The sequence below is a fragment of the Cottoperca gobio genome, chromosome 3, assembly GCF_900634415.1.
Source record: "Cottoperca gobio chromosome 3, fCotGob3.1, whole genome shotgun sequence".
Lineage (NCBI taxonomy): Eukaryota > Metazoa > Chordata > Actinopteri > Perciformes > Bovichtidae > Cottoperca > Cottoperca gobio.
Window position 1 is genome coordinate 26,778,595 of NC_041357.1, and position 24,379 is coordinate 26,802,973.

At 43.5% G+C, this 24,379-nt stretch overlaps 2 protein-coding genes across 6 annotated transcripts in view; one reads left to right on the forward strand and one right to left on the reverse strand.

Moving 5' to 3' along the window:
- LOC115024143 (ubiquitin-like protein 7) overlaps positions 1-2,205 on the forward strand; it is a 4,133-nt gene extending 1,928 nt beyond the window's left edge. For 2 of the 3 annotated variants that reach the window (XM_029455492.1, XM_029455482.1), the window contains 7 exons: positions 429-513; positions 613-670; positions 786-919; positions 1,056-1,105; positions 1,191-1,367; positions 1,531-1,644; positions 1,831-1,971. In XM_029455492.1, the coding sequence (XP_029311352.1) occupies positions 429-513; positions 613-670; positions 786-919; positions 1,056-1,105; positions 1,191-1,367; positions 1,531-1,644; positions 1,831-1,971 (759 nt within the window). Of the gene's footprint in view, positions 1-428; positions 514-612; positions 671-785; positions 920-1,055; positions 1,106-1,190; positions 1,368-1,530; positions 1,645-1,830 lie in introns of all 3 variants that reach the window. The other variant, XM_029455485.1, reaches the window with a different exon arrangement.
- Positions 2,206-6,383: 4,178 nt separating this feature from the next.
- The window catches only part of shf (Src homology 2 domain containing F), a 90,292-nt gene continuing 72,296 nt past the window's right edge, over positions 6,384-24,379 (reverse strand). For 2 of the 3 annotated variants that reach the window (XM_029455480.1, XM_029455481.1), the window contains 3 exons: positions 16,429-16,603; positions 16,155-16,274; positions 6,384-9,943 (listed from right to left, as the gene is read on the reverse strand). In XM_029455480.1, coding sequence (XP_029311340.1) covers positions 9,757-9,943; positions 16,155-16,274; positions 16,429-16,603 — 482 coding nt within the window. In that variant the 3' untranslated portion in view covers positions 6,384-9,756. Of the gene's footprint in view, positions 9,944-16,154; positions 16,275-16,428; positions 16,604-23,159; positions 23,307-24,379 lie in introns of all 3 variants that reach the window. The other variant, XM_029455479.1, reaches the window with a different exon arrangement.

A 24,379-nucleotide genomic window follows, 5' to 3' on the forward strand; every position in this document is an offset into this window, starting at 1 on the left:
GGAGATGCATGTCGGGGGCAACCTTTTTAAATCTCAACACAGCGCTCGTACAACATTTTAACCTTCCTCAATGGACGACGGCATCTATAGTGTCTTCTGACCTGTCATGGAAGTCTTTTATTTGCTGAGTGATACAGAAATGATTCTGAAACAAAGAGCAGAACCAGACATTGGTATTAACCAGAGATGTATTATATTGTTGATGGTTAGAACTTAGTTTGAGGCCTGGTCTATCTCTATATGTAGATAGGATCTGAGTAACTGATGCTACCCGATGACACATCTGCAATGCACAATAATCATGATGTACATGATGATAATATCAAATGTTTCAGTTCATGAAGTCTTTAACTAAGTTTCTATTACTTGTTCTTCTTCTGCTGCTGCTGCTTCATTTACACATGTATTTTTCTTTCCCCCACATGTAGGTATATAAGATGCTGACGAATAAAGAGTCTCTGGATCAGATCATCGTGGCTACACCAGGACTCAAGTCAGACCCAATTGCCCTCGGTAAGACCTGCTTGTATTGAGTCATTTTAATACTGTTATGCCATCTCGTGCAAATATGCAGATGGTAACATTTCCCCTAACGCCCTTTTATATGTTCAGGGGTGCTCCAAGACAAAGATCTCTTCGTGCAGTTCACAGACCCGAGCATGCTGGATGTGTGAGTGTTGCCTTCCTTTTGTTATTCGCTCTAATGTGACGCATGATAAGTGAGTACAGTACAGACGCGCTGAAGGTCATTTAAAATCACATCCATGCTTCTGTCTGTTTCGTAGATTGATGAGTTCACACCCGGCGCTCGTCAACGCCATCATCCTGGTCCTGCACTCTGTGGCAGGCAGCATGCCCGCTCAGTCCAGTGCCAGCTCCTCTCGTAATGTGTCTGCCAGTTCTTACAGTGATATGCCAGGTGAGCAAGGAAAAGACAGGTAGAACCTGTGGCCGGCAGTAGAGGATCGCTAAAGGTTATTAAGAGATGTTGCTAACGAGCAGCAGACCCGTTTTAAAAATAGAGCATACTAATTATTATTATTTTCTTCTGGCAGGGGGTTTCATGTTCGAGGGCATGTCTGACGATGAGGACGATTTCCAGTCGGTGAGTCTCTGCTTGATTCTCAACATCAGATTACACGTGCAGGTAAACGAAGTGTCTAAACCGTGTGTCTGAATGTGTGTAACAGGGAAGCCCGGCAGGTCCCTCGCACAGAGCAGGAGGCTCAGCCGGGATGCGACCGGTGTCTCTGAGTCACAGTGGAGCGACGGGCCCTCGACCAATAACGCAGAGCGAGCTGGCAACAGCTCTGGCCCTCGCCAGCACTCCGGACAGCAGTGCAGTCACTCCAACAACTTCAAGCCAGGTGACATGTACTTACATTTGGATACGAGATTTACTACTTTAACACAGAATCAATATGGTACTGACTTAAGATTCAAATGTGGCACATTAAAGACATTTATATGGAATAAAAACATGGCTACATTACTGCAGATGAAAACTCTTCTTTTTTGTCTTAAATCTAGGCGGACCCCTCCAGTGGCGTAGCCCCTATGCCAGCAGGGACCCCAGTCAGTAATGACCTCTTCAGCCAGGCTCTACAACAAGCTCTGCAAGCCTCCAACATGTCTGCTCTGCAGGTGAGGCTGTAAACTCACAGGCTAAATCCCACATGTATATATGTAAACGGTATCTGGCCTGTCTGTCCTAAATGGTAGAAGAGTTGTACATGGAGGCAGGAGTCGAGGCTTTACATTCTGTTCTGGACTTTGGTCGGTGTTTTGGATGAAATACTTATTCAGTGAACGTGTTTTTTGTTTCGCTAGGGCCGCTGGCAGTCCCAGATGCAGCAGCTCAGGGACATGGGGATCCAGGATGAGGAGCTGATGCTGAGGGTGCTGCAGGCCACAGACGGTGACATCCAGGCTGCCCTGGAGCTCATATTTGCTGGAGGCCCAGGACTCTGAGACATTACCCCACGTACAAAGGCTTTTACAGAAGAGAGAGCAGGAACAGGCTCGTCATCCTGCTGCTCAGAGATGATAAATTATGGCTTTGGACATACAGTATACAGATCTTTTATTATTACCCTGTTTACTCCGGTTTACAGTATTACATCTGAGTTCCACAAAGGTCATGACAGCTTTTTGTTATTAATGTGATTAGACTTGTAATAAATGTGATCATGCTTACCTTATCAACTTCTGCGTCTTCCTGTTATTGAATACGTTACATTGCCTGTAAGCTTATTGCATTGGCCTTCTCTGTCTCTATTATTCTGTGTTTCCAAACTGGACACCAAACATACTACAAAAATCATGAACTGCCATAACATCTCCGTTTCTAAAAGGCTGACAAAGAAGAAAATAAACCACACATTTAAAATGTTTTAATTTCATTATAAAAGTACCTCACAGCAATAATCAAACATGCTAAATGGAATGTTACGTTTCCCAAGGAAATATATCAAAATAATGTACACATACAATTTTATAACACTATTAAATGAGCCGACATGGTCTACTCTGCTAACCTTATCCCTCAGCCTTAAATAATTGTTCTACTTAATTTAAAATAATGCAGCCCTGACATTTAGGAGTCAAATCACCACGCTGTACCACATAAGTCACGCAAAAGCACTTAATTTGTCTGGTATGGAAAACTGAGTCTATTCTCTAGACTCCATTTGTCTTCTTTGTTTCTTAATTGTACAAACGAATATAATCCTAAAAGTATTGTTTCCTCACACAGTGCTCTAAAACCCAACCTGTAGTTCACACACGTGTCCACTAGATGGCAGTGCAGTAGTTTATTTATATCCAGATATGACTGATCGTCATAAATCACCCGAGCAGACATACTTCTTGTTTAAATGCTCTTTCTGCCTTTACCTGCATTTCAAACCATGCTCTCGATCAGGCCTCTGTTGCACAGTGTTTCATAAATGGCTGTTTTATTTGTAGTTATGGGCTTTCATTTGTCAAAGAAGGCAATATGAGTAGACAGCCAGTAACATAAAGAAAAGGAAGTTGCACAGATACGCTTTATGAACATGCACTGAGATGTTGCTGTGCTTGTCAGAGCATTGTTACCACTAGCTGAGCCCTTATTACAGAAGGCTACATTTGCTTTGTCTCGTTGTCTCCCATCTGGGTATCACCCCCCCTCCTCCCTCCCCCTCCACCTCCACCACCTACCGTTCTCCATTTACAGTAATTGCCCTGCTTGGTTTTATTACTGCATCTGTGAATGTGACAGCTCAATCAGTGGATTGCCCTTTCATGAGCACAGCACCCAAACTGCGCGTTGTGCCCGTCTGTCCCCATTACTGTTTTATATGCACGCACACCTGCGGGCAATTTCCACCTCCAAACGCCTCCGAGGGTATTTGAACAAATACAGCATTTCCACTGTGCTGAAGGAAACAGTGTCAAACAATAGTGCATGAACGCGTCATTGCCTTTCTAGCAAATTAAAAAAGGAGACCGCTTGCTAGGATAAAACTGTAGGATTTCAAACCGAGCAGGGGAATAGTTTTGCACCAATTTCCATTTAGACCATCAAGCTGTGAAGTCACATGTGGTCGACTATATGTTGCAGCATACATAAATGTTTGTGTATTGTCTGTTGCTGCTGTTTTTATTCATAGGCTGCCATCACGAGCCTCATAACTGCAGCTTTCAGGATATTCTGAACGATTCACTGTGGAAAACCATGTGAAGTTGTCATGGAGACACTCTGAAAGGCCGCCACACGTATGGTAAAGAAAAGCTGTTATTGCAGACCATATGTAAGTCCCTTTTGTTGTCAACTGTGGGAGTAGTATTGACTATATGTAATCTCTTGATATTAAATCCTCTATATCCAGCCTTATGTCAAAAGAGAACGGAAATTGCAATAAACTACATGAAGTATTTAGTATTGTTTGCACTTTCAAAAGCTCTTCATCAACGTAAGACCTGGCTATTCCAAACACATCTAACGAGTATATTTATTCCATAAGTAGCGTTTATGATACATATAGCGCCTCTTCATGGGGCTTTGTATCACAGCAGGACTACGCCTCATCAAGGGTCAAAGAGGTTTTGAATAGATGTGATATTATTCTTCACGTTTGTGAGACTTTCTCTGTGTGTTCTTTCAAACGTTATCATAATGACACAGTGGTGGCTGCATATCTATGGAACAAAAACACCTGAGCAGGAACAGGAAATGTCTTAAACAACTGGAAATATGACTTCTTAATGAATCAAGTCTGGAGCTTTGAAGCTGGCACAAATCTGCCCAATTACTCCCACAGTGACCCGGGATTCAGGTAATGAGCAAGGTGCTGCTCCGTCTCATTACAGGCGATATGTTAAGCCAATAGAAATCATCAATGCCAGACCTTTAGAAACGCTGTAAAAGCTCCTCTAATCAAGCCTTCACAGACGAGCAGAACAATACTAACACTATCCTCTCCAGGTGAAATCCTCTGATGTGCCAGAGGAGGAGGAACGGATAGAGACGGTATAAAGCCCTGCACCGCTTTTGTCTTTCTGAAGGGAGGCAACTCATGTGTTATTAACATCAGGTCTGTTACCTGAGATTGCTTTCTGACTGGCGTGACTGAGTGGAATATGAAATGAGCTTTGGTTGGACACAAGGCCATTATATTCCCTTGTGGGCCATTCATTGCTTTCAAGCTTTGCTTTTATTCTTCCCCTTCTTCTTCTCCGGCACTCTTTTTGTCCACAAAAGCGTCTTTGATGCATTTCATCCCAGCTGCTTTAACCCTTGATGGAGCTTCTCTGGAGGAGAACTGAGCTGCAGCAGCGTAAGAGGCAAAGATCATGAACAAACCACTGAGAGAAACTAAAAATAGCAACTTCACTGCTTGTTTTGTCTGAAGATGTGGATTGAGTGAGTTGGGTGAAATGGGTGATTTCTTCAGAAGTACTTCAGTGCATACGCATGTGGCTAGAAAGTGCTGTTATTGAACAATGTTGTATTAAATCCTCCAAATAAAAGTGGCCAAAATGGAGCAAATAACGTTTATTGCACACAGACACGTGCAGCTGCAAACTGTTTCCCTGTCAGAGCCACATGCACAAAGTCCTCACTGTCTGACTTCCAGTTACTGTAGAAGACAAACTTGATTACAGATTCTGCATCCTATCAAACTAGTGGAGTCAGTGAGTGTTCAGTGTTTCTTTACATTTACACTCTGCTCTTCCTGGAAGCCTGCCAGATGCTTTGTGGCCAAAATGCGCAGTGAAGAAAACATCTTTTGGTGTCACAATGCAACATTTCTAACAGGGATTTTAGGGTAAAAGATGAGAGATTTCACTAGAGCATGTAGAGTAACACCCCCGTGTGTGTGATAGCCTGTTAGTGTCGTAGTGTCTGTGACTGGAACGTGTCCACAGTCACAGAAATGAATACAGTGCACAAAGTGCAGCTTATGCACGGGAAATATAAGAGCAGCACATTAAAAACAATTAAGACAATCTCTAGATCCTTTTTGTAATTGTAGCAAAGCATCCATAAAACATGGATGTGCTGGTTTTTCCCTCTGGCTGTAGCGCTGCGTGATTCAGCACTAATCATTGGGACAATAGAGACGATTTGTTCAGTTCACTTCCAGTTAATTACTTCACAATAATTGATCGTATAACGTAGACGGTCGGCGCTCAGCAGGTCATCACAATATGCAAAAATGTGTTTACAGGAAAGCGCACAATTCAACAAATAAAGAGAATTACGTTTCAACATGAATGAATAATACTAAGGTTTAAATTGGACTTTTAGCGCAGGTTCTTCCATGATATTTCTTGGAAAAGAATTAGCACCAACCTATTTTACAGACCAATAAAATGAAGTGTTGCCATTAGAAATCAACGCTAGTTTTTCTTTAAGTCTGCAACTTGAGGCAAAGCCTTTCTTCAAATGCCAAGAATAATGTATGATTTACACTTCATTAAAGTCACAGTGCGGACAAAAAAAAGCTTGCATTCATAAAATGCTGCTATAAACTTCTTTTTTATTGGAAACAAGGTCAGAGGTGTGATCGCTGGAAGCAGCAGGGAACCTACTTGTGCTGCAGGAAATATGGACTTGTAAGCTTTGGACACATCAAGAAAATGCTTCTGGGATGAAGAAGAATTATTACAGGACTGCGCTACAAAGTGGATCAATAGAGGACAACAAGTGCTGGAGTACTGCTTGATAATAGCTCCAGCTTTCTGTCCTTGGCTCAAACAATGGTCACTCTCCACTGTTAGTCAAAGGCCTTCACCATGGTTACTGGTGATGGTGAAGAAGCAGGAGGGAGCTTTTTCTCTTGCTGAATAATTATGCGTTTGAAAAAAAGAAAAATAAGGATCACTGAAACATTATATCACACATTAACTCATAAACCCATTTTTTTTATTTCTTTTGAACCTTGATGCCTCTTGTCCCCATACATTACATTCAGTATATACATTTGGCCATGAGGGACTGTACAGAGATATGTTATAGTAGTGCATACATACGTGGCACGGAAATGTACACAAAGGAAACTCACACATGCCACTTTACCACGGTAAAGTGATACACAGGATACACACGGGACAAGTCAATGGTTGCTTACACCAGTACACACTCACACTCACACAAATACTGTTTCATGCATGCACAATTGTGTGTACACGCACACAAACACACTCACTTTAAGACACTTCTAAAGGGAGGAGAAGGGCTCTTTCAGGTTCTCATGATAGAAATATACGAATGTGAAGAGTGTGTCTGCTGATTGCAGCAAATCCCTCCCCCCGTCAGAACACCCTCCCCTCTGTCTCCCCCTTATTCTCACTTCCCCCTTTCTCCAGATAGCTAAGGCCTCTCTCTAGGCAGTGCGGCCGCCATACGCAGGCTCTTCCCTCTAGTAGAGTAATACTCATCAGCAGCAGCAGTAACTAAATAAAGAGCCTCTACTGACAACATCTCATCTCTTAAACAGGGAACATTCGGAACTTAAAGGATACATCACACATATAGTTTATTTCATTTCTTCTTAGGATATCTTTTCTCAAGAAAATACATAGGTCCACTTCGACAACATACGTTTGCTTAATAAAGCTGCAGAGGTTGCCTCATCACATAAACAGACACCCTCATATGACATACCGATCTGATGGCAGCAACATCCGTCTGCTCACTTACTGCTCCAACAAAATAAAGGTCCGTGTACGTCCCACTTCCTGCAAACTATTCTCTGTAACGAATCAGGTCTCTGTGCTGATTACATCTCTTCCTGGTGGACATCTTGTACCATCACATTTGTCATAAACATTTGGTGGAGGCGCACACACACACACACACACACACACACACACACACACACACACACACACACACACACACACACACACACACACACACACACACACACACACACACACACACACACACACACACACACACACACACACACACACCAATAATTTTCCCTTCAATGACTGCAGTTTATAGTTGCATAGCACACAGCGGAGTCAAAGCCAACATGTATTGGACTTTGTATTTACAGTGGTTATGCTTGCTTAAGTCTGTTTCTAACTCCTAGTGTCAGTTATCTTCACTCTGGATTAAAGCCCCACAGAAATGTCCATTTCTACAGGGATTTGCTGATCAAACCACATTTCTTTCAACTCATAAGACCGACAAAGGTTTCCTCTGAAGAGGCAGCTTGTTACAAGCATTAGGCACTGCCTCAGCCTCTTCTTGTTACTGGTCTGCAGCAGTACATGTTGTACATGCAGTACATGTTGTGCGCTGACACATCATTGTTATAATAAACTGCAAAGAGCAGGCCACAGGACAGGTCAGTGCTACGAGTTGGTAAAACAAAATGTGGTTAATAAGAAAATACAAGAAGAAATTGAGTCATTGGGCTGAATTCTAGTTTCTTGAGTTCAGGAAGAAAACAAAAAGGTGTCGACAACCAAAGAGGTTGAAGCGAGGGCTGTCACCAGTTTGTACCAGCAGGGTAAAAACACTAGAACTCAGAAGGGTGTGTGCACACATTCTCATATGCGTACACATACCGTACACATGTTGGACAGGTTGGACACATGCATACTCACTCATTCACACATGTATGCACATCTGGTAGTAACGGGTAGATGGTAGAGATTTTAACGAGGAAGCATGACAGGCTGAAGGTAGGCGTTTCTTTCCGGTTCGAACAGGCTGCGCTGTGATTGGTCCGGGGGAGAATATGCGATCGTCTCTCACGTGAGGCTTGACAATCCCGTTGGTCAGGAGACGCCGGGACTCGTGTCCCAGAGTCAGGCCACTGAGGCAAACGTGCATTTAGCAGAACTTGAAACAACAAAAATGCAAAGCACCACAGTAGAAGAGGCTGGAGTAGTCCCAAAAAACACGATCACATCGGCACAGAACAATGGGGGCCGACGGGCCATCACAAAGGAGTAACACATCAGTAATAATTACCCCAGAATAAATTACAGTCACAGAACAATCGTTAAAAGCAGAACTGGAAATCAGCTGATCTAGCGGACTGATTTGACCCATGCATTATAAGGCATTAACCAAACATTTGTTACTGACATCACACAGTATCATAGTGACTATACATACAATTGCTGATCTGGAAAATCTCCTTGTGTTTTCATAAAAAAGAAATCTTGGATTAAGTGTATTCAAAAGACATATTCCTAAAAACCGATGATGCAATTTTAAGGGAATTGGGAATGTCGAAGGGAGGGCAGATCGATGTCTGCAATCCCTTGGTACCTATTGATCTGCAGATGGGCGAATGAAATTGATTTTCTGAGGTAGACAATGCAGGCATATTTCATTCTCCCGATGCAAAGCCATTCTAAAGAGGGGTAGCGGGGGCCAATTTGGTCCATTTGGACAGGCTCTGGTCTCTCGCCTCAGCCAATTGTACTGTGTCAGATGAGTTGACCCATCCATCATGATCTCCTGCCTGTCTCACCAGTATGGTACTTACACCGTCATTGGTGTGATACACCCACTCAGTGATGGATAGCAGACAGCATGTACTATGACAAGATAGAGAGATCAGTGTGCACTGCTCACAGGCCTGTTATTTCCGCGCAGCTGGGGACACACTATTCATACAAGGCCAGTTTATTCAATATCCTGACCACTGTATGGGGCCCATGTGGACAATATTCCTCAACAGGCCTCGTAAATGTTGCTTCCCTCACTCGGCTCTTACAATCTTTAAGTTCCCTTACAAAGAAATTACAGTATCAAGAGAGTAAATGAGCAAAATCGAACAATATTTGTTCATACACAATTTTCATAATGTGCACTTTTAGGAAAAAGGTACAACATTTTATGAGAAAAGTTACACCCCAGTGACAAATGTTACAATGTTGTACCTTTCTTTCTCTTTGAGTGTTAAGTGCTAAGGGAAATCAGCTCAAGAATCAATAAAATGATGTTCATCAGATAGTCAGTCTGTGATGTAATGAAGTGGGCGTCTGTCATAAATAAAATAAAATAATAAAGACTTCTGCAACATTGAGTCTGTAATGTGTAGTTAGTTTGCAGTAGGCCTTCAAAGCAGGTCTGGAATCCGTCGGCCAGTGAGGTGAGTTAGGATCAGCAGTTTCGGGATGCCACTGTTCATCTTCCCATGAGCCTCCTGGGCTTTGACCAGAAGGACAGGAAGTGTGAAGCCACAGGGTGACCCAGTGGGTACTGCAGGGGCTAACGCCTGCAGGTGACCCAGAGCACTATAGTGTCCTGATGGCTACAGGGTAGAGCAGGGACATGTGTTCGGCACCCTTGATGGGCAGCTTGCGGCTGGAGTAGAAATAGATGATCTCGGGCACGCTGTCAAACGGGCAGCTGTTCTGGCCCAGGATGTACTTGTTCTCCTTCGTCCGCGACAGCTTCATGTGCATGAAGCCCTGGCTGCTCCTGGGGACAGAAGGAGACAAAAGAAAAAAGGGCCAGAAAACATTTGGTTAGTTCTATAAAACAAGTCCAAGAGTCTTTATACATCATGTATAGTGACAATTTCCATCTTCAATAGCACGAAAATAAACTTTGTGTAAAACAAAGTGAAACCAGACGAAGAGGCGACAGCCACATTCACCGCTCTGAGCTAAATGCTCATGTCAGCATCATGGATGCATTGAGAGAGATGGATACGGTGCAGCCACACAGCCTTGCTGCCAATGTGCTCCAGTGGCCGCTCGTGGTACTGCAAGAGAAACATCCGCTGCAACCCAAAAAGCATTTCCCCCATAAACCGTTACAAAAGACACTTCTGTAAACACCTTGAAGTATTTCTTAATGTGTAAAAAAAGACGCATTATATGGTAACCATGTCTCAACAAAAATACTCCAATCCATCATGTAGATATTGAACTTTGACCTTCTGGTTGCGCTACATGGAAAGTGAAGGGATCACAGAAACCATTGGGATTCGTCCTCTAGGAAACGAGAACATCTGCACCAAATGTAGTCGCAATTCATCTCGTAGTTTTAGAGATATTTCAGTCTAGACCAAAGTAGCAGACCAACAGACCATCCCCGCTGTGCCTAGAGCCATGTAGCATAGATAAGAACCAATTTAAAGAGAGAAAGTATGTCAGAAGCCTGAAACAGATTCACTCCTCGACAGCTCCTTTCTCATTTACTCCCACAGTAGCTGCTCCCTACAATACGTGACAATGTTCTGAAAGCTGGATTACCTTTGATAACTTTAGAGCTGTCTGGGGATGAGACTAAAAGGCAGGTTGCTTAAGGTGCCGGGCTTCACCAGCGGAGCATAAGGATGAGGCTAATGAACCCCCAGGATAAATCACTTAAGCTACATCCATAAATACATAGCAAATTAAGAGCTCTCGTGCGTTTCCAGGGGACTTCGATCGATACATTTTACAGCTTGCCAGTAATCTTCTGCTTTAAAATAGAAAATTACTATTTTTGGAGCAACAGGAATTCATCGTCCTGCTGTAAATGTACTGTTTTAATCATTTGTCTTTGCAGAAAGCACACTAGCTTTTCCAATCAGCAGCTAATGCTTCTAGCAAGTTAAGATTGCTGCAGGCTCAAGCAATATGCACCCACTTGCTGCAATTGGGCATTACATCCTGTTATCAGCATAATGTGCAGGAGTTCTTTCCAGCTCATTCTAAACTCCTTCCCTTTTTACTGCTACCTCCCTAATTTGAAATGTAACCCATGTTGCCGAAAAAGCCCAGAAGAAGGATGATTACACTGGAAGAGAAAGAGGAGAGAAAGGATTACCATTCTCACTAACTCTTGCTGTGTACAGCAGCCAAATACATCAGGTAAGCTGCGGCCCCTCAGACTCACAGGGCCAGTTAGTGTTATCTGCACTACGCATTCTGTTCCCGTCAATGATGGTGTGGAACAGGACTCTCCTGAGGACTGTGCATACGCAGGATCAGTGTGTACAAGGTGTTGAATACGAGAGATATTATTCATTCCATCAACCAAACTAGGATGTGGGAATTCTGACAGACAGAACAAGCACGGCGATAAGATAAAGAGAGAAGAGGGTGGTCAAGCGTGTTGATGAGCTTTACAACCTCAATCCCATGCATTGCTTCTCTCCGTGTGTATTTGTTTCTGATTATCATCCGTGAATACTCAGGCAGACAAGCGAAGCAACTAATACCAAAAGACATATTTCTGAGGTCATTGAATACATTCCCACTGTGAAGATACACACATGTTTGTGCATGTGTCCATTATCTGTGATCAACAGCAGGAAGAACTGAGCTGTAGGCACCTTAAACATAAAAGGCAAGTCCATTCTTTACTTATCTCATAATTGCATGTGTAAAGCCTGCAGATGCGTTCTCTCCCGGATGCAGAGACAGAAACCGGCACAGCGATAACGCTGAAGTGCAAAACTGCTGAGCATGTACACGGTTCAATAAAGGGACATCCATCAGGAATAAGCAGATTCTTTTTTCTTAATATTAGTGGGATTATTAATGTTATTACTTAAACCAGATATATGCTCTATCTGCTCTACGAGGCTTTGAGTTACCGTACACTGCCGCGTGTGGCAGATGATGGAGAATATTTGAAATGGAAATGCTAACATAATGTTTTATCGGCGAGCTGAAGACGAACGCTGCAGGCTGGCCGGGCCATAAAACGGAAGTAAACACAACTATCAGACTTCTCCATTACATCCATCGCCTCTGGCCTCAATATTTATGTGTATCATTAACAAGTTGATCATGATTTGAGGAGAGGAGGACACATTTCCCTCGCCACAGCTCTATCATTGCAAGTGGTGCCAGGACGGCTCATTTAAAAAATAATCCTCCAAGCAAAGTGCATTTGATGAGTCTTCTTGTGGAGCGCTTGGAACCAGGCGTTACGTGACACAGAGCCATACTTGAAAAGGCAAACACATCAAGAGCATCATTTTTAGATTCCCAACTGGGCTGCTTATCACGTTACAGTCCTGCAGAGACAGACGCCGGGACAACACAGCAACACAGCAACGCAGCAGGGCCGTTGATAAACGAATATGGGGCTATTTTTAAGACGACAGATCTTTGTGGTGTTATCATATCCCCGTGTTTGCTGATTAATCTCACAGGGGAGCTCTGCCGTCCATGTTTATTGAGGTATATGACTTAGATTTGAACCCTGGAGTTCTCAGAGCAGCCCGACAGCAATCACAGCTTATCTCCACCTTCAACATATTGCTCTCTGAATGATGCTCTCAGTGTTATGAATCTGTGGCACCAGAAAAGGCAAAGTCATCCGACAGAAGATAATGACCACTGGCAGAAGCGATTAAGCATATATGGACATCCTGTTCGCTCATACTTTAATATATGAGCACAGATTGAATGAGTCTACCTCGGGTGAGCACAGCAACTCTTAAAACACAATTGATGTAAAAAGGATATAGTTAGTGAAGCAGGATAAACAGTTGAAGAAACACAATCTGCTCGATGGATCAGAGAACACTGACAAAACTGTGCTTTGATTGGCTAAATACAAACTCACATGAAATATAGCTTTCGTGTTCTAGACAATCCTTTGACTCGACACATAAAGGAAGATGAAAAAGACTTTTGAAGAGGAGTTAAATTGCAGATGCAAATATGTTTGGGTTGTTCTTTCAAATGGCTGATCAGTTTCCCTTCGTCTGTTTCTGTTGGATTCTTTCACTCTTTCTCTTCTCAGCCAGTGGAGCTGTGCAGAGCTCTCTCTCCAGGTGAGAAACAGGATGACACTGTGCTCTGACAGACTTATAAAAGGGTTTAATATGTTTCTAACAACGAGAAGGAGAGAAGGAAAGGGGTTAGGAGGAGAACACAGACAGAAAATGCTTTTCTCTTGAGGCCTGGAGTTCTCCGCAACGTCTGTCTTTATCAATAATGCAAGACACATACGTGCCACCTCATGGCCCTATACATTTTTCAGCCACCTCCGACATGGAGGATCCTCACCTTGGGTTTCTACAATTGTTCCGTGGCAACAGGTGAGACGGGTAACGGGTGAACTCACAGTAACCTCTGCCTGCAGTACGGTGGCACCTGTCATTCCTACAAATTGCCCTGCTGTTTTCCACGCCTGATCTGATTGATGCCAAAAAGGCACAAGATATGTCATTCTGTGACAGCCAGGAGCTGACTTACACAAACACACACCTGTCTACACACACAGCTTCAAGAATCTTTCTATATTAATGTTTTTGCCTTCTGCAGTTGCTTTCAATGCCAGCTATTATATAACGCTATGTTATTACACTATCATTTATCTCATCACTCCAAGACAAAGACAGAACAATAATCCAAAAATGTTTCTCTTATGATGCAGAGCAAGAACAGACTGAGGTCCAACATGAGTCACCTCTGTTATGTACTTTGAATCTCCACTACAAGACTTCACCTGCAAGTCTTCAGTCTCAGGCCCAACTTCACAGCTTCCATTAGAAATTGTATTTACTGGTGAGTGAAATGTAATAGCTTAAGGGCGGGACTTCGCTCCCGACACACACACACACACACACACACACACACACACACACACACACACACACACACACACACACACCTACAGTCAGAGACAGAGCGGAGGAAAGTAGAGGGGTGAACTAAAATAAATTCACACCACGCAAACCCCCCTCCCACCCCTGTCGCACGGACCTCTTGAAGCCTCTTCTATACAATATATACAGTAGGGGGTCCCTGCTCCACCAGTTTGGGGGTCCTTGGCCTGAAAAACGTTGAAGTCCCCTGGCCTATGACGTACGCTAAGTTAATTTTTAAAGTTAAAATAGTGTCATCCAACTACTTGCTTTTTGAAAAGAAATCAAGCTTTAGTTCAGAGAAGAAGACAAGTGGCAAGTAGATGTTCTGAATGAATCGTCATGAATAATATGGTCAATAAACTAACTAGTAAAGCTTCCATCTACCTGAGCAACTGAAGCCCATTAGTGAATCCCTTTACCAACTGTCCTCCTCCATCATCTGCTCTAACAGTGCAGCTCATTGCTGAGAGCCAGCTGGACAACTGTTAGGCTCTCCTTTTCACCATAACAGAGAGACGGGGTGGACTAAATCTCTTTAGCTTTACAAAGACAAAATATCTTCATAGGTTCATGCTCTGAAATTGAACTGGTGCTTATTGGAAGTGTGTTCATCACATTCATCCTGTGCATTATCGCTCCCTATACCAACATACAGATAGGAACAACTTTGTGTTCCATCTACATTGGACATACTGCATGGGTCTAGTCCACTTAGGGCTATACGTCTGTTTTATATTCATCATTTAGCTGCAAAACCTCTGTGGGAAATCAGAATATGGGGCGATTTGTGTGTGTGTGGTTCTGAATCATATATTCTGGTCTTTGTTTGCACTTATTAACCATGTATCGTCTCTGTTGGCTGTCCTGGTTATCCATAGAGTACTAAATCATTTTAATCTCCAAGGAATATTATTTAGCCTGAACTTCACATTGCAGGTGATTAAAAGACAGCATCTTAGGATACTTTGAAAACAGACAGTGTTTAGTTCTCAACCAGTCAAACAGGCCTTTAGTCTTTGGTTTGTAGGCAGGATGTCAGTGTGTGAGCTTGGTGGCTCTGATAAGTTAGGCAGAAAAAGCAGCCGTCACATACGAATAAGAAGATGATCAGTCACTGGAACAGGAAGTTAGACGGTCAGCTACAGTAGCATGAAGAGGATTGGAGAATTATGTTTCCCTGCCAAGACATATAAGCCTCCAGAGAGGTGAGCTCTGCCGTAATAACGAAGGCTAATCAGCGTCTGTTAGCATATTATAGTTTTATCTCATCTCCAGGTTGTCATGGAGCTGTGGAGATTTCTCTAAATGTCATCTGGATTAAAAAAAGACCATTTGTCAGCAAAGACTTTAAGATTTTAAAGCTGATGGCTCAAGCTAATCTACCAAAATTGACTTTGGCAAGTTTTTCAGAGGGCTACACATTTCTGGTTATGACTTTGACACCTAGAACTTGCACCCGGCAGTAAAATAAAATCATTAAAAACACACCTGCCACAGGCGCACATTCCTGTCAAAAGAATGGGAAGTGACTCCGCTGCGAGCCTTCAAGCTAAAGTAACCTCTACCAAATGTCAGACTGGACTAAACCAATCAGAGTGGCTCCTCTGAACCCTCTGCTGGATGCGGCAGGGATCCGGGGTCGCTGATGAAGGGCAGCATTAACTGTGTTGTGGGCACATCAGCAAATGAAGGAGCCGGCGGTGTCAGAGGGGTTAGCGGGGGGAGGTGCAGGACAAGGGACGGGCGGGATGTCGTTGGGAGATGGAGGTCGGAAAGGTGAAAATGATTAGCATATTGAAAAGGCCGAGTCAGCAGACTATTGGGGCACAGGTATACAAGGACCTTTGTGAGCAAGATGTTCGTCCACAATCGTCTCCCCCCGGTAAGCATGCGTCTACAGGCGGTGGGAGAGCCTGTTGCAAATAACACTTAACACTTTTACAGACACTTGACTTTCTTAACTCTATGACACTTTAGCAGGCGGAATCACATGGAGCATTTGACTTTTTCAGCCAGCTGTCATGTCTGCTTGTGCATCAGATAATCCCTTTTGTGGCTCGTTATTTAAGGCAAAGAGAGCGCTGTCCTTACTTCAGGGAGAGGGAGTAGTCGTTCTTGCTGGTCTCGCTGTTTCTCACCAGGTAGCTGGCCTCCTTACACAGCCTGAGCAGAGACTCTGCATCTGTTCGGCTGATCGCTCCATGGTACCAGCTACAGCGAACAACAGGAAATAGGGATGAGGAAGAAGGGGGATAAAGGAATGGTGAGAGCAGAATATAGAAGAAATTTAAATAAACAAAAAGGAGTGAAATCCGCTCACAGAGGGCCAAAGTGGTTTTTAAGAAAACAACGAGATCCGACTCACAACTGGCTTTCCAGGGGCATGGTGGGGTCAATGCGCTCCCCGAGAGAGGAGCTGCAGTGGTCCAGTGAAGTCATTTTGGTGTTGACCAGACAGCCACTGGAGTGTCGCTGCAGCGGGCGGGTTTTCCCATCCTTGGTAGGCGACATTCGAGACTTCTCCACAGCATCAAACTGGACTGTAATGAAGGAAAATGCAACAGCTGAAACATTTCATTCTGGAAGAATATAATGAATATTTTAAAACAGCTCTGACATAGTCTGTATGTTTACTTCAGCTAGAGTTCAGGTCACTTGGACATTTGAAAAGTATAACAAATGAAAAAGCTGTGTCGTAAATTGCTGTTAAATATATATGCTAAACTGAAACAGAGCAACAGAGGTGTGTGTGTGTGTGTGTGTGTGTGTGTGTGGGACCAGAAATCCTGATTTTTACACACATACACCCACACAAGCACACAGTGTCACTTTGTGTAACTCATTGAACTGTCGACATGTACACACAGTGGAGGAGGCATAAATCAATCCTTCCACACTACGCACACAACCCAGTAAGACAAAATACACACACATGCAAACTTCCTCCAAACCACTCAAACAACCACATGCATCTGTAAATACACTACAGTATGTGTCAGCAATATACACACTCTTTAACTACACACAAACAAATGTGCACAGTTATGCAAACAAGCCCACTTGGTAAAGTCATTTGCACAAATACGCACAACGCACACACGCTCACAAATCCAGCGCACAGGTACTGCAAGTTAAACATTAAACTGGCTTTTCAAAACTCTCACGGTCAACGGTGGACGTGATAAGCCGTCTTGGCAACTTCACAGGGAAGTGTTGGATGGTATGCGGGGGCTGGAGGTGACCTGTGCTCATGTCATGACTGCTGGAGGTCACTGAGCAGCTTCACAGCCAATCAGAACACGGGAAAACATTTACCGTAACTTACAAAAGCTAACATGAGAACAAAAGAGAAGAACATTTCTACAAGGCCGATTGAAAGTGAACTCGTACTTCTGTAAGAGCGTTATGGAGGCCAAAAGAATGAAGAATTGGACGGTGAAGGTTGGGGTCGCAGTGTGGTCATCTGTGTGTGTGTGTACGTGGTACATGTTTTAAACATTTTCCCTCCGTCATAGCACCTTTGTCTTTGGAAAGAACCACTTAGAGCCACTGACTCGCTTCTGAAGCAATAACAGCAACATCTATATGACGGGCTTTAGCTGGAAATCGTGGCTACTTAAAGGTTTAAGTTCAACACATCACAGCTGAGGCTTTGGCAGAAGGAGTTAATGTATTGCGAAGGTCACAGCCATTGCTCTTTGTCTTTGAGTCTTTGCAGCTCTCGCTAATGGACAGTCTTGCGTCTAGGGTTTAATTACCTGCGCTGAACACGGCAGGTACGGCGCAGACAGACAGGCACTGTGATCTTCACAACACGTCGATGGAGACGGGTCTGTCTAGACTTAGTATTCCAGTCAGAAGATTATATTACACTTCAGTTTGTGAGCTCGCCAAGTGTACCAGACTGACAGTATCGATCGATCAATGTAGGCTACACGAGACAACACTATGTCAACACATTTCATTGAGCATGTGGACACCCCTAAGTGGGGCTAAACAGGAAAGCATAGGACCTACTGTAGATACCGTAAATGGTAAAAAACAGTAGCTAAATCACCAACTTCTACTGAGACAGTAAACCTGCACGAGCGCTGCTTCCTGAGCTCAGTGTACTTTACACCTGAACTCCATTACATTTCCAAAATGTGACATCTACGGGTACCAGTTATTATTATTGTTATAGATTAAACCAGTGGTTCCTAACTGTTTGGCATGTGGCCTCATACAGAAAAGCAGTGAGTGGTTAGAGACCCTTATCACATCAAATGCTAATAACTCATTGATGGATGAGTATTAATAATGTCCTATATGACTCACTAGTATGGTTACGAGCACTTTGGATACTTTAATTTCATTTTGCTGATATTACTTTTACTTACTTAAAATGAGAAGAGATGCAAGAAATGGAGTATTTTTAATTGGTTTTCTAATGTCTGAGATGCAGGTAAGAATATAGAGTGGTGCAGTTTCAGCTGCGACCACCAGGGGCTCCCCTTCATCTCCACTGAACTCCTGGTTGAACTCGCTGGCCTTGAGCTCACTGGTGCATTTCCCTAAACAAAGTCTCATAGAATTGATTATTCTAAGTGACTCTGCCTACCGTTACTGTCTTGGCCTCTGCCCTTTTCGTTCGTAATAGGTCTAAGGCCGATATTTAAAATGACAGCCTAATTGTACTGTTGCACGACGGCTGGGTAAACAGTGGCTCTAACCTCAGACCCGTTGAACACTGCGAGCTGCAGCTGCACTTCCTCGGGGTCTGATGCTCGGGCTATTCATGTTCCTGTGTCGCACGTGAACCCACATGAAAGACTTCATTAGTTCTCTACTTTTTCATAAAGTCCATTTGCACCACATGCTGACTGCTGGGAACAGTGCGAGTCGGATGAACATACAGCATATGTGTAAAGGTGAGAAATAGCGTTTCCATGGAAACTGACCAAGGGGACAAGGGAGAAGCATGTTTGTTCCGCTCATCCCCGTCAACGCTGACAGATCACAACACCAAGACGCCGCCAATTTCTCTCTCTCTCTCTCTCTCTCTCTCTCTCCCTCCTTCGCTTTCAATTTCTCTCTTCCTGTTTGTATACGTCCAGCCTTTCCTCTTTTCTCCCTCAGCGTTTCTTTCTTCACTCCAGTCCTGTTTTTGTTGATCAAGGACAGCAGAAGATTGTGGGGAATGGACTGTGGAGGAATGTCTGCTCGTCTGATAGACAGAGCAGTAACAGCTTTGATCTGTTATCTCCACTGTTTCTGACGCTCCTGATGCAGAACCATCACTGATTATGTCTGATCTTCAACAACATTGTTAAACTTTACCTACGAACATTATATGTTCATATACAAATTGGATACAACATGCACTTTGAACATAACATTTGTTAAGATCAGCAGTGATCTTAACAAATGGCTGGAAGAAGGTCTCTGCTAGTGTGGCCTAAGGATGAATGTTGCCATCTAGGTTTCCCTCACAGTCCATCTCTCAGTGTATCTATAGCCCACTCAGCCTTCTGTCTGACCTCAGCTCTTCACATTTCCTCCATTCTCCCAGCGCGCCCGCTAATTCCTACTCTTCCCCACATTCAACACATTCAGTGCTTTATTTGACCTTGATTAAACCTTTTTTCCCCTCCTCCTCCTAGAAAGGGTTGAGTGGTTATTCTCAGAGAAGCTCACCCTATCAACCTTCCCCGTCAGAGCCGAGTCTTTTCCACAGGCAGAGTGCATCGTTCTACAAGAACAGTATTAACCTGAAAAAAGAAAAGCTATCATTTTGTTTGCTCAACAGTGAATGAACACATGTCTGAAGGCCAGCCATTTTACTAACACTATAGTTTCAAATTGGGGTAGAAGGATGTTTTAAGGCTGAATATAGAGAGCGAGCCAAAGTCATTCCCCTTTTCATTCTCTGGAGCACACAGTCTGAAACATGGCTGACAGGAGACTGACGAGAGGATTGGCCCTGAGGAGAACAAAACCCCTGAGAGGCAGCTTAAGAGAGACAAAAGGGTGCACACACACACACACGCACACACACACACACACGTGCCGTCACACACACGCACAAAGATACGTGCATAAATGTGCAGGGGCATCTGTGTGTTATCAGTATTGTTGCTTGTAAAGCACAGCAAATGGAATCTGTGTATCAGATTGAACTGTCAGTCAGATGGTGACTGATGGCCGAAAGGCCTGCCCCCTTCAAACACATAGCTTCCTTTAGAGGGATCTATGAAGCACAGAGGAGGTTGAGGAGGGAGCGTAAGTGAGAGAGGGAGCCGATTGTCTAGGACACAGATAAACACAGAGGTCAAAATGACATTTCCATGATTACACCGAGACCAATCCACAACATAAAGTGCTGCAATGTAATTCAGCAAAGCACAGCACAATACACGAGACACAATAATGCCATGAGAATATGGAGAGAGAGACTTATAGTGGCCATAAAACACAACAACAAGCAAAGGGAACACTATTAAATGAAATGGTAGACTTTTCAAGGGTGTTAGGGCCACAATATTAAAAAGATAAAGCAGGAGAAAAAGCAGAAATGTAGTTACATTAAAGTGCACGAGGCTTCAGCCTGACATCTCCTCTTCCCCCTCTGCACACATTTCTCTAATTAAGCTCTAATTAATTCTCATTTACTAATGGTACTTCTATCAAAAGCATGAGTAGTCTGAGGGGTGAAGTGTGCCATCGACCGCCGTATTATGAGGTGAAAATGTAGTTTTAGGACGTGGACGTGTGAAATGATTAACAGGCCTAAGACTCATTAGAATGCACGGCACGCTACAAATAATGCTCAGCGTGGTATGATACCCCAGGTACTGGCAGCTTTAAAAATCACTCACTTTTATGTTGGTATTAATTATGTGTATCAGGAACTCAAATAATGATTTGTTGGACGGCTTTTAATAATATATTTTTAGAGCCTCGGTGCCGCCGCTGAATCCAGACGTTAATCTCTGGTGAATGTACCATCTAGGAATATGCTTTCTTCTTTTACATAAATCCCAAAAATGAAACTCTAATTAGGTTTTTTTTAAGAAAATGTAATGACCCTGCAAAGTGTCAGCGAGTGGATCTATTTATAATACAAATCTGGATAACTTTTAATGACTTTGTTGTTTTTTTTAAGTCTTCTTAGATTAGAGGAAGGAGAAGGTAAAAGAGGAACGCTTCAAAGCGTGGGATAATTCATTCATGTCAAAAAACAAAAGCTCCTCATTATAGTCAGAGAAAAGGGCCCTCCATTTATATGTAGATGTAATATCTGCCCTGTCAAGACGCATTTACATTTTGATAATGAGGTTGGAAGGATAAAGCAGATTTCCCTGAACTGTAATGGATATTGTTTTTTCCTGGTATAGATTGGAGCAAACCTCAAGAAACACACACACACACACACACACACACACACACACACACAACACACACACACACACACACACACACACACACACACACACACACACACACACACACACATGTGGAGAATGTAAGCAGTCCGGCTGACTAAGGTCTCGGTGTGTGACTAAGGGTCTGCCTGTACACCCGAGGTCAAAAGAGTGCATTGTAACTGTATTCACAGGGGTCGTAGGGGCCGCCCATCCCCTCCCCCCCTCTGTCTGCCAAACTGGCCTTTGACCCCAAAGTTGTAGAGTGGGGCCACACTGGCTCAGACAGAGAGAGGATCACTTTACAGCTGGACGCCAATCTTAAACCCACTGACATCACAGAGGGAACCAGAACCTTTCCCATGGATTTATGGATATAAATCAACTCCTTGCCCTGTCCTCGCCTATAGCACACAGCGGTGTCCTCTTACATGTTCTCACTACAAGTCTTCCCACTCTTCTAGGGGAAATCCCATTCCTGCCATTAGTTCTGCTACACGTCCTTCTTTCCCTCCTCGGGTAATTACAGCAGTCAAACGTGTGCTTCACAAATCAACTAATGGCTCTATCGGTTGCAAACAGATGATTACTTGTCCATTGTGTTTGATAAGATGACACATTATGGTAAAACCTGAGGTGAAGAGACTCAAGTCAAGAAGTGGAAATGAGTTTGATTTTTCAATTCATGTAGAGCTGTCGGGAACAGCGGGCCAGAGGGACATCTGGGACGGTTATGAGTATGTTGACAAGAGGAAATGGGGGTCACAGTGAATGGCAATTACGCATGCAGAAGGCAGTTCAGCACAATTAAAACTAATGAGCCTTCAACCCTAAAACCTGCACAAGAATTAGTGATTTTCTGCCACATGTAATCCAGATGGAAAAGTGCAGTCATTACTGAGCCACTAGCTAAAGTCATATTATACAGTGCTTCTAAAAGACGTCAGCTCTCTCAGTAAGTCATCACTGACCAGTTCAGTGAAAACGGGCACTTTCACATTCTGAACTGCTGCTAAGTGTTGTAAAGGATGATACAAGAAATATATTCTGTTTCCAGTTCAGCAGCAGGATTATTGGCCAAATATAATGTGATGCACCACCTGTTATTCCAACATGCTTAACCTCACTAATAGAAACAAGATCCTAAAAATCACCAACATGCCTCCGGACTCCCAGCCCTCATTGACACACACAGCCACCATTCACAGCACTGACCACAACACACAACCCCTGCCATACCCTCAACCCATGCCTCAGCCTCAACCTCCTCCCCTCTGGCCACAGGTACAGAGTCTAGGGAGGAGTTTTTTGCCGTCAGCCATTACTGCCTTAAACCACCAGGGCACACCATAACAGACTTAAGTTGTTGTGATGTTCTTGTTCTGACTTTTACATGTTTTGAGTAATGACTGAATCTGAATCCAGTTATGTTTTTTTTTTTTCCATGGCATCCATGAAAATGGTCATGTTGAAGTCCAGATATGCAACATAAGACTTAGTGAACGTATACACACTCTTGACCACTCAAAGCGTTCCTTAATACAATCAGAAATACAGATATTTAACCACATTAAAGGGATCGGATGGATGGACGGACGGATGGATGGATAATGGATGGATGGATGGATGGAAGGGGGGGGGGGGGGGGTAATTGATGGGAAAGACGCTGGACAATGTGAACACCAACACCCACCATGGTGGTGCTGGTCACAGCTCGTCTGTCCTGGCGAGGGCTGAGCTGTCTGGGAGGGAGACTCCAGCTCCTCCACCAGGGGAGGGCTGGTGTTGAGCTGCCCAACAGGAGGGGGCCACGGTAGGTCCTTGATCACTTTAATCTCTACTGCAAGTGTCGCCCATGTCACCAGAGGAGAGATGGAGGGAAGGAGAGGACAGCAACAAGAGGCATAAATGGACAACGACAAACGGAGTGAGGAAAGGGAAGTTATGACAGGAAACAGAGGAAACAAGAGAACAGCAAGAAGGGGTAAGTGAAAAAAAGATTAAAGGCAGAAGATGCCAGCATTGTGGGAGAGAGCTGGTTTGTATTGTGATCCAAGAATCAGCAGAAGCTGTGGACTAGAAAGGGAAAGGAAAACCACATGACTGGAAAATAATTGAAGTTAGTTTACGAGTAAGTAGGGTTGTGTTGTGATAGCAGGTGCCCTATAGGACCTACGGGCTAATGGTCAAAGGTTACTTACAAACGATTAAAGCTCAACTTCGGCATTTGGAAGATTGGAAGATTTGGATTCCATAAAATGCTGATATACCCCCAACCCTACCTGACAGGTTGGGCCCTCTGGCCTCTTTACCTCCATTGGCTCTCACTCAACAATCCAGACTAACTTAAATCTCTACATTTACAAGAAGTTATGCACAAAGTCCTGTAAGACAGACTTTACCAAAGAGGTAGAACTACATAATACAATGCTGCACATTTAAAGTGCAGACTATATTATATAGAACTGCCTGGAGCTCAGCTATAAATAGTCACTGACACAGTGCATCCGCATACACTCTGCTGATACTCCAAGTGCTGAGTTTGAAAAAAAAAAAAGACCTTATAGGCCTCTATATTAAGATAAACAACAATGTAGACAATATCCTTCACTGGAAAGTACTTCAGAACAATCCATCCTGGCAGTGGACACTCCCCGGGCTTCACTCTTTAAATAATGTATGCTTCGTATACAGACAGGGTAAATAGCTGAGCATCTTTAACACAGGGGGTGGAGAGGGGACGGGTTTTTCATCATCTAAGAAAAAGCTAGTGTTAGCAACAAAGGCTAATTCAGATATATAGTCCAGCAACAGTCCACCGTGTGTTCCTGGGGAAGTTAAGAGTGTTATGTATAATTATATGACTTGATGAGGAGTTTTACATGAATCTTCAAACACAGATCTTCAAGTGAG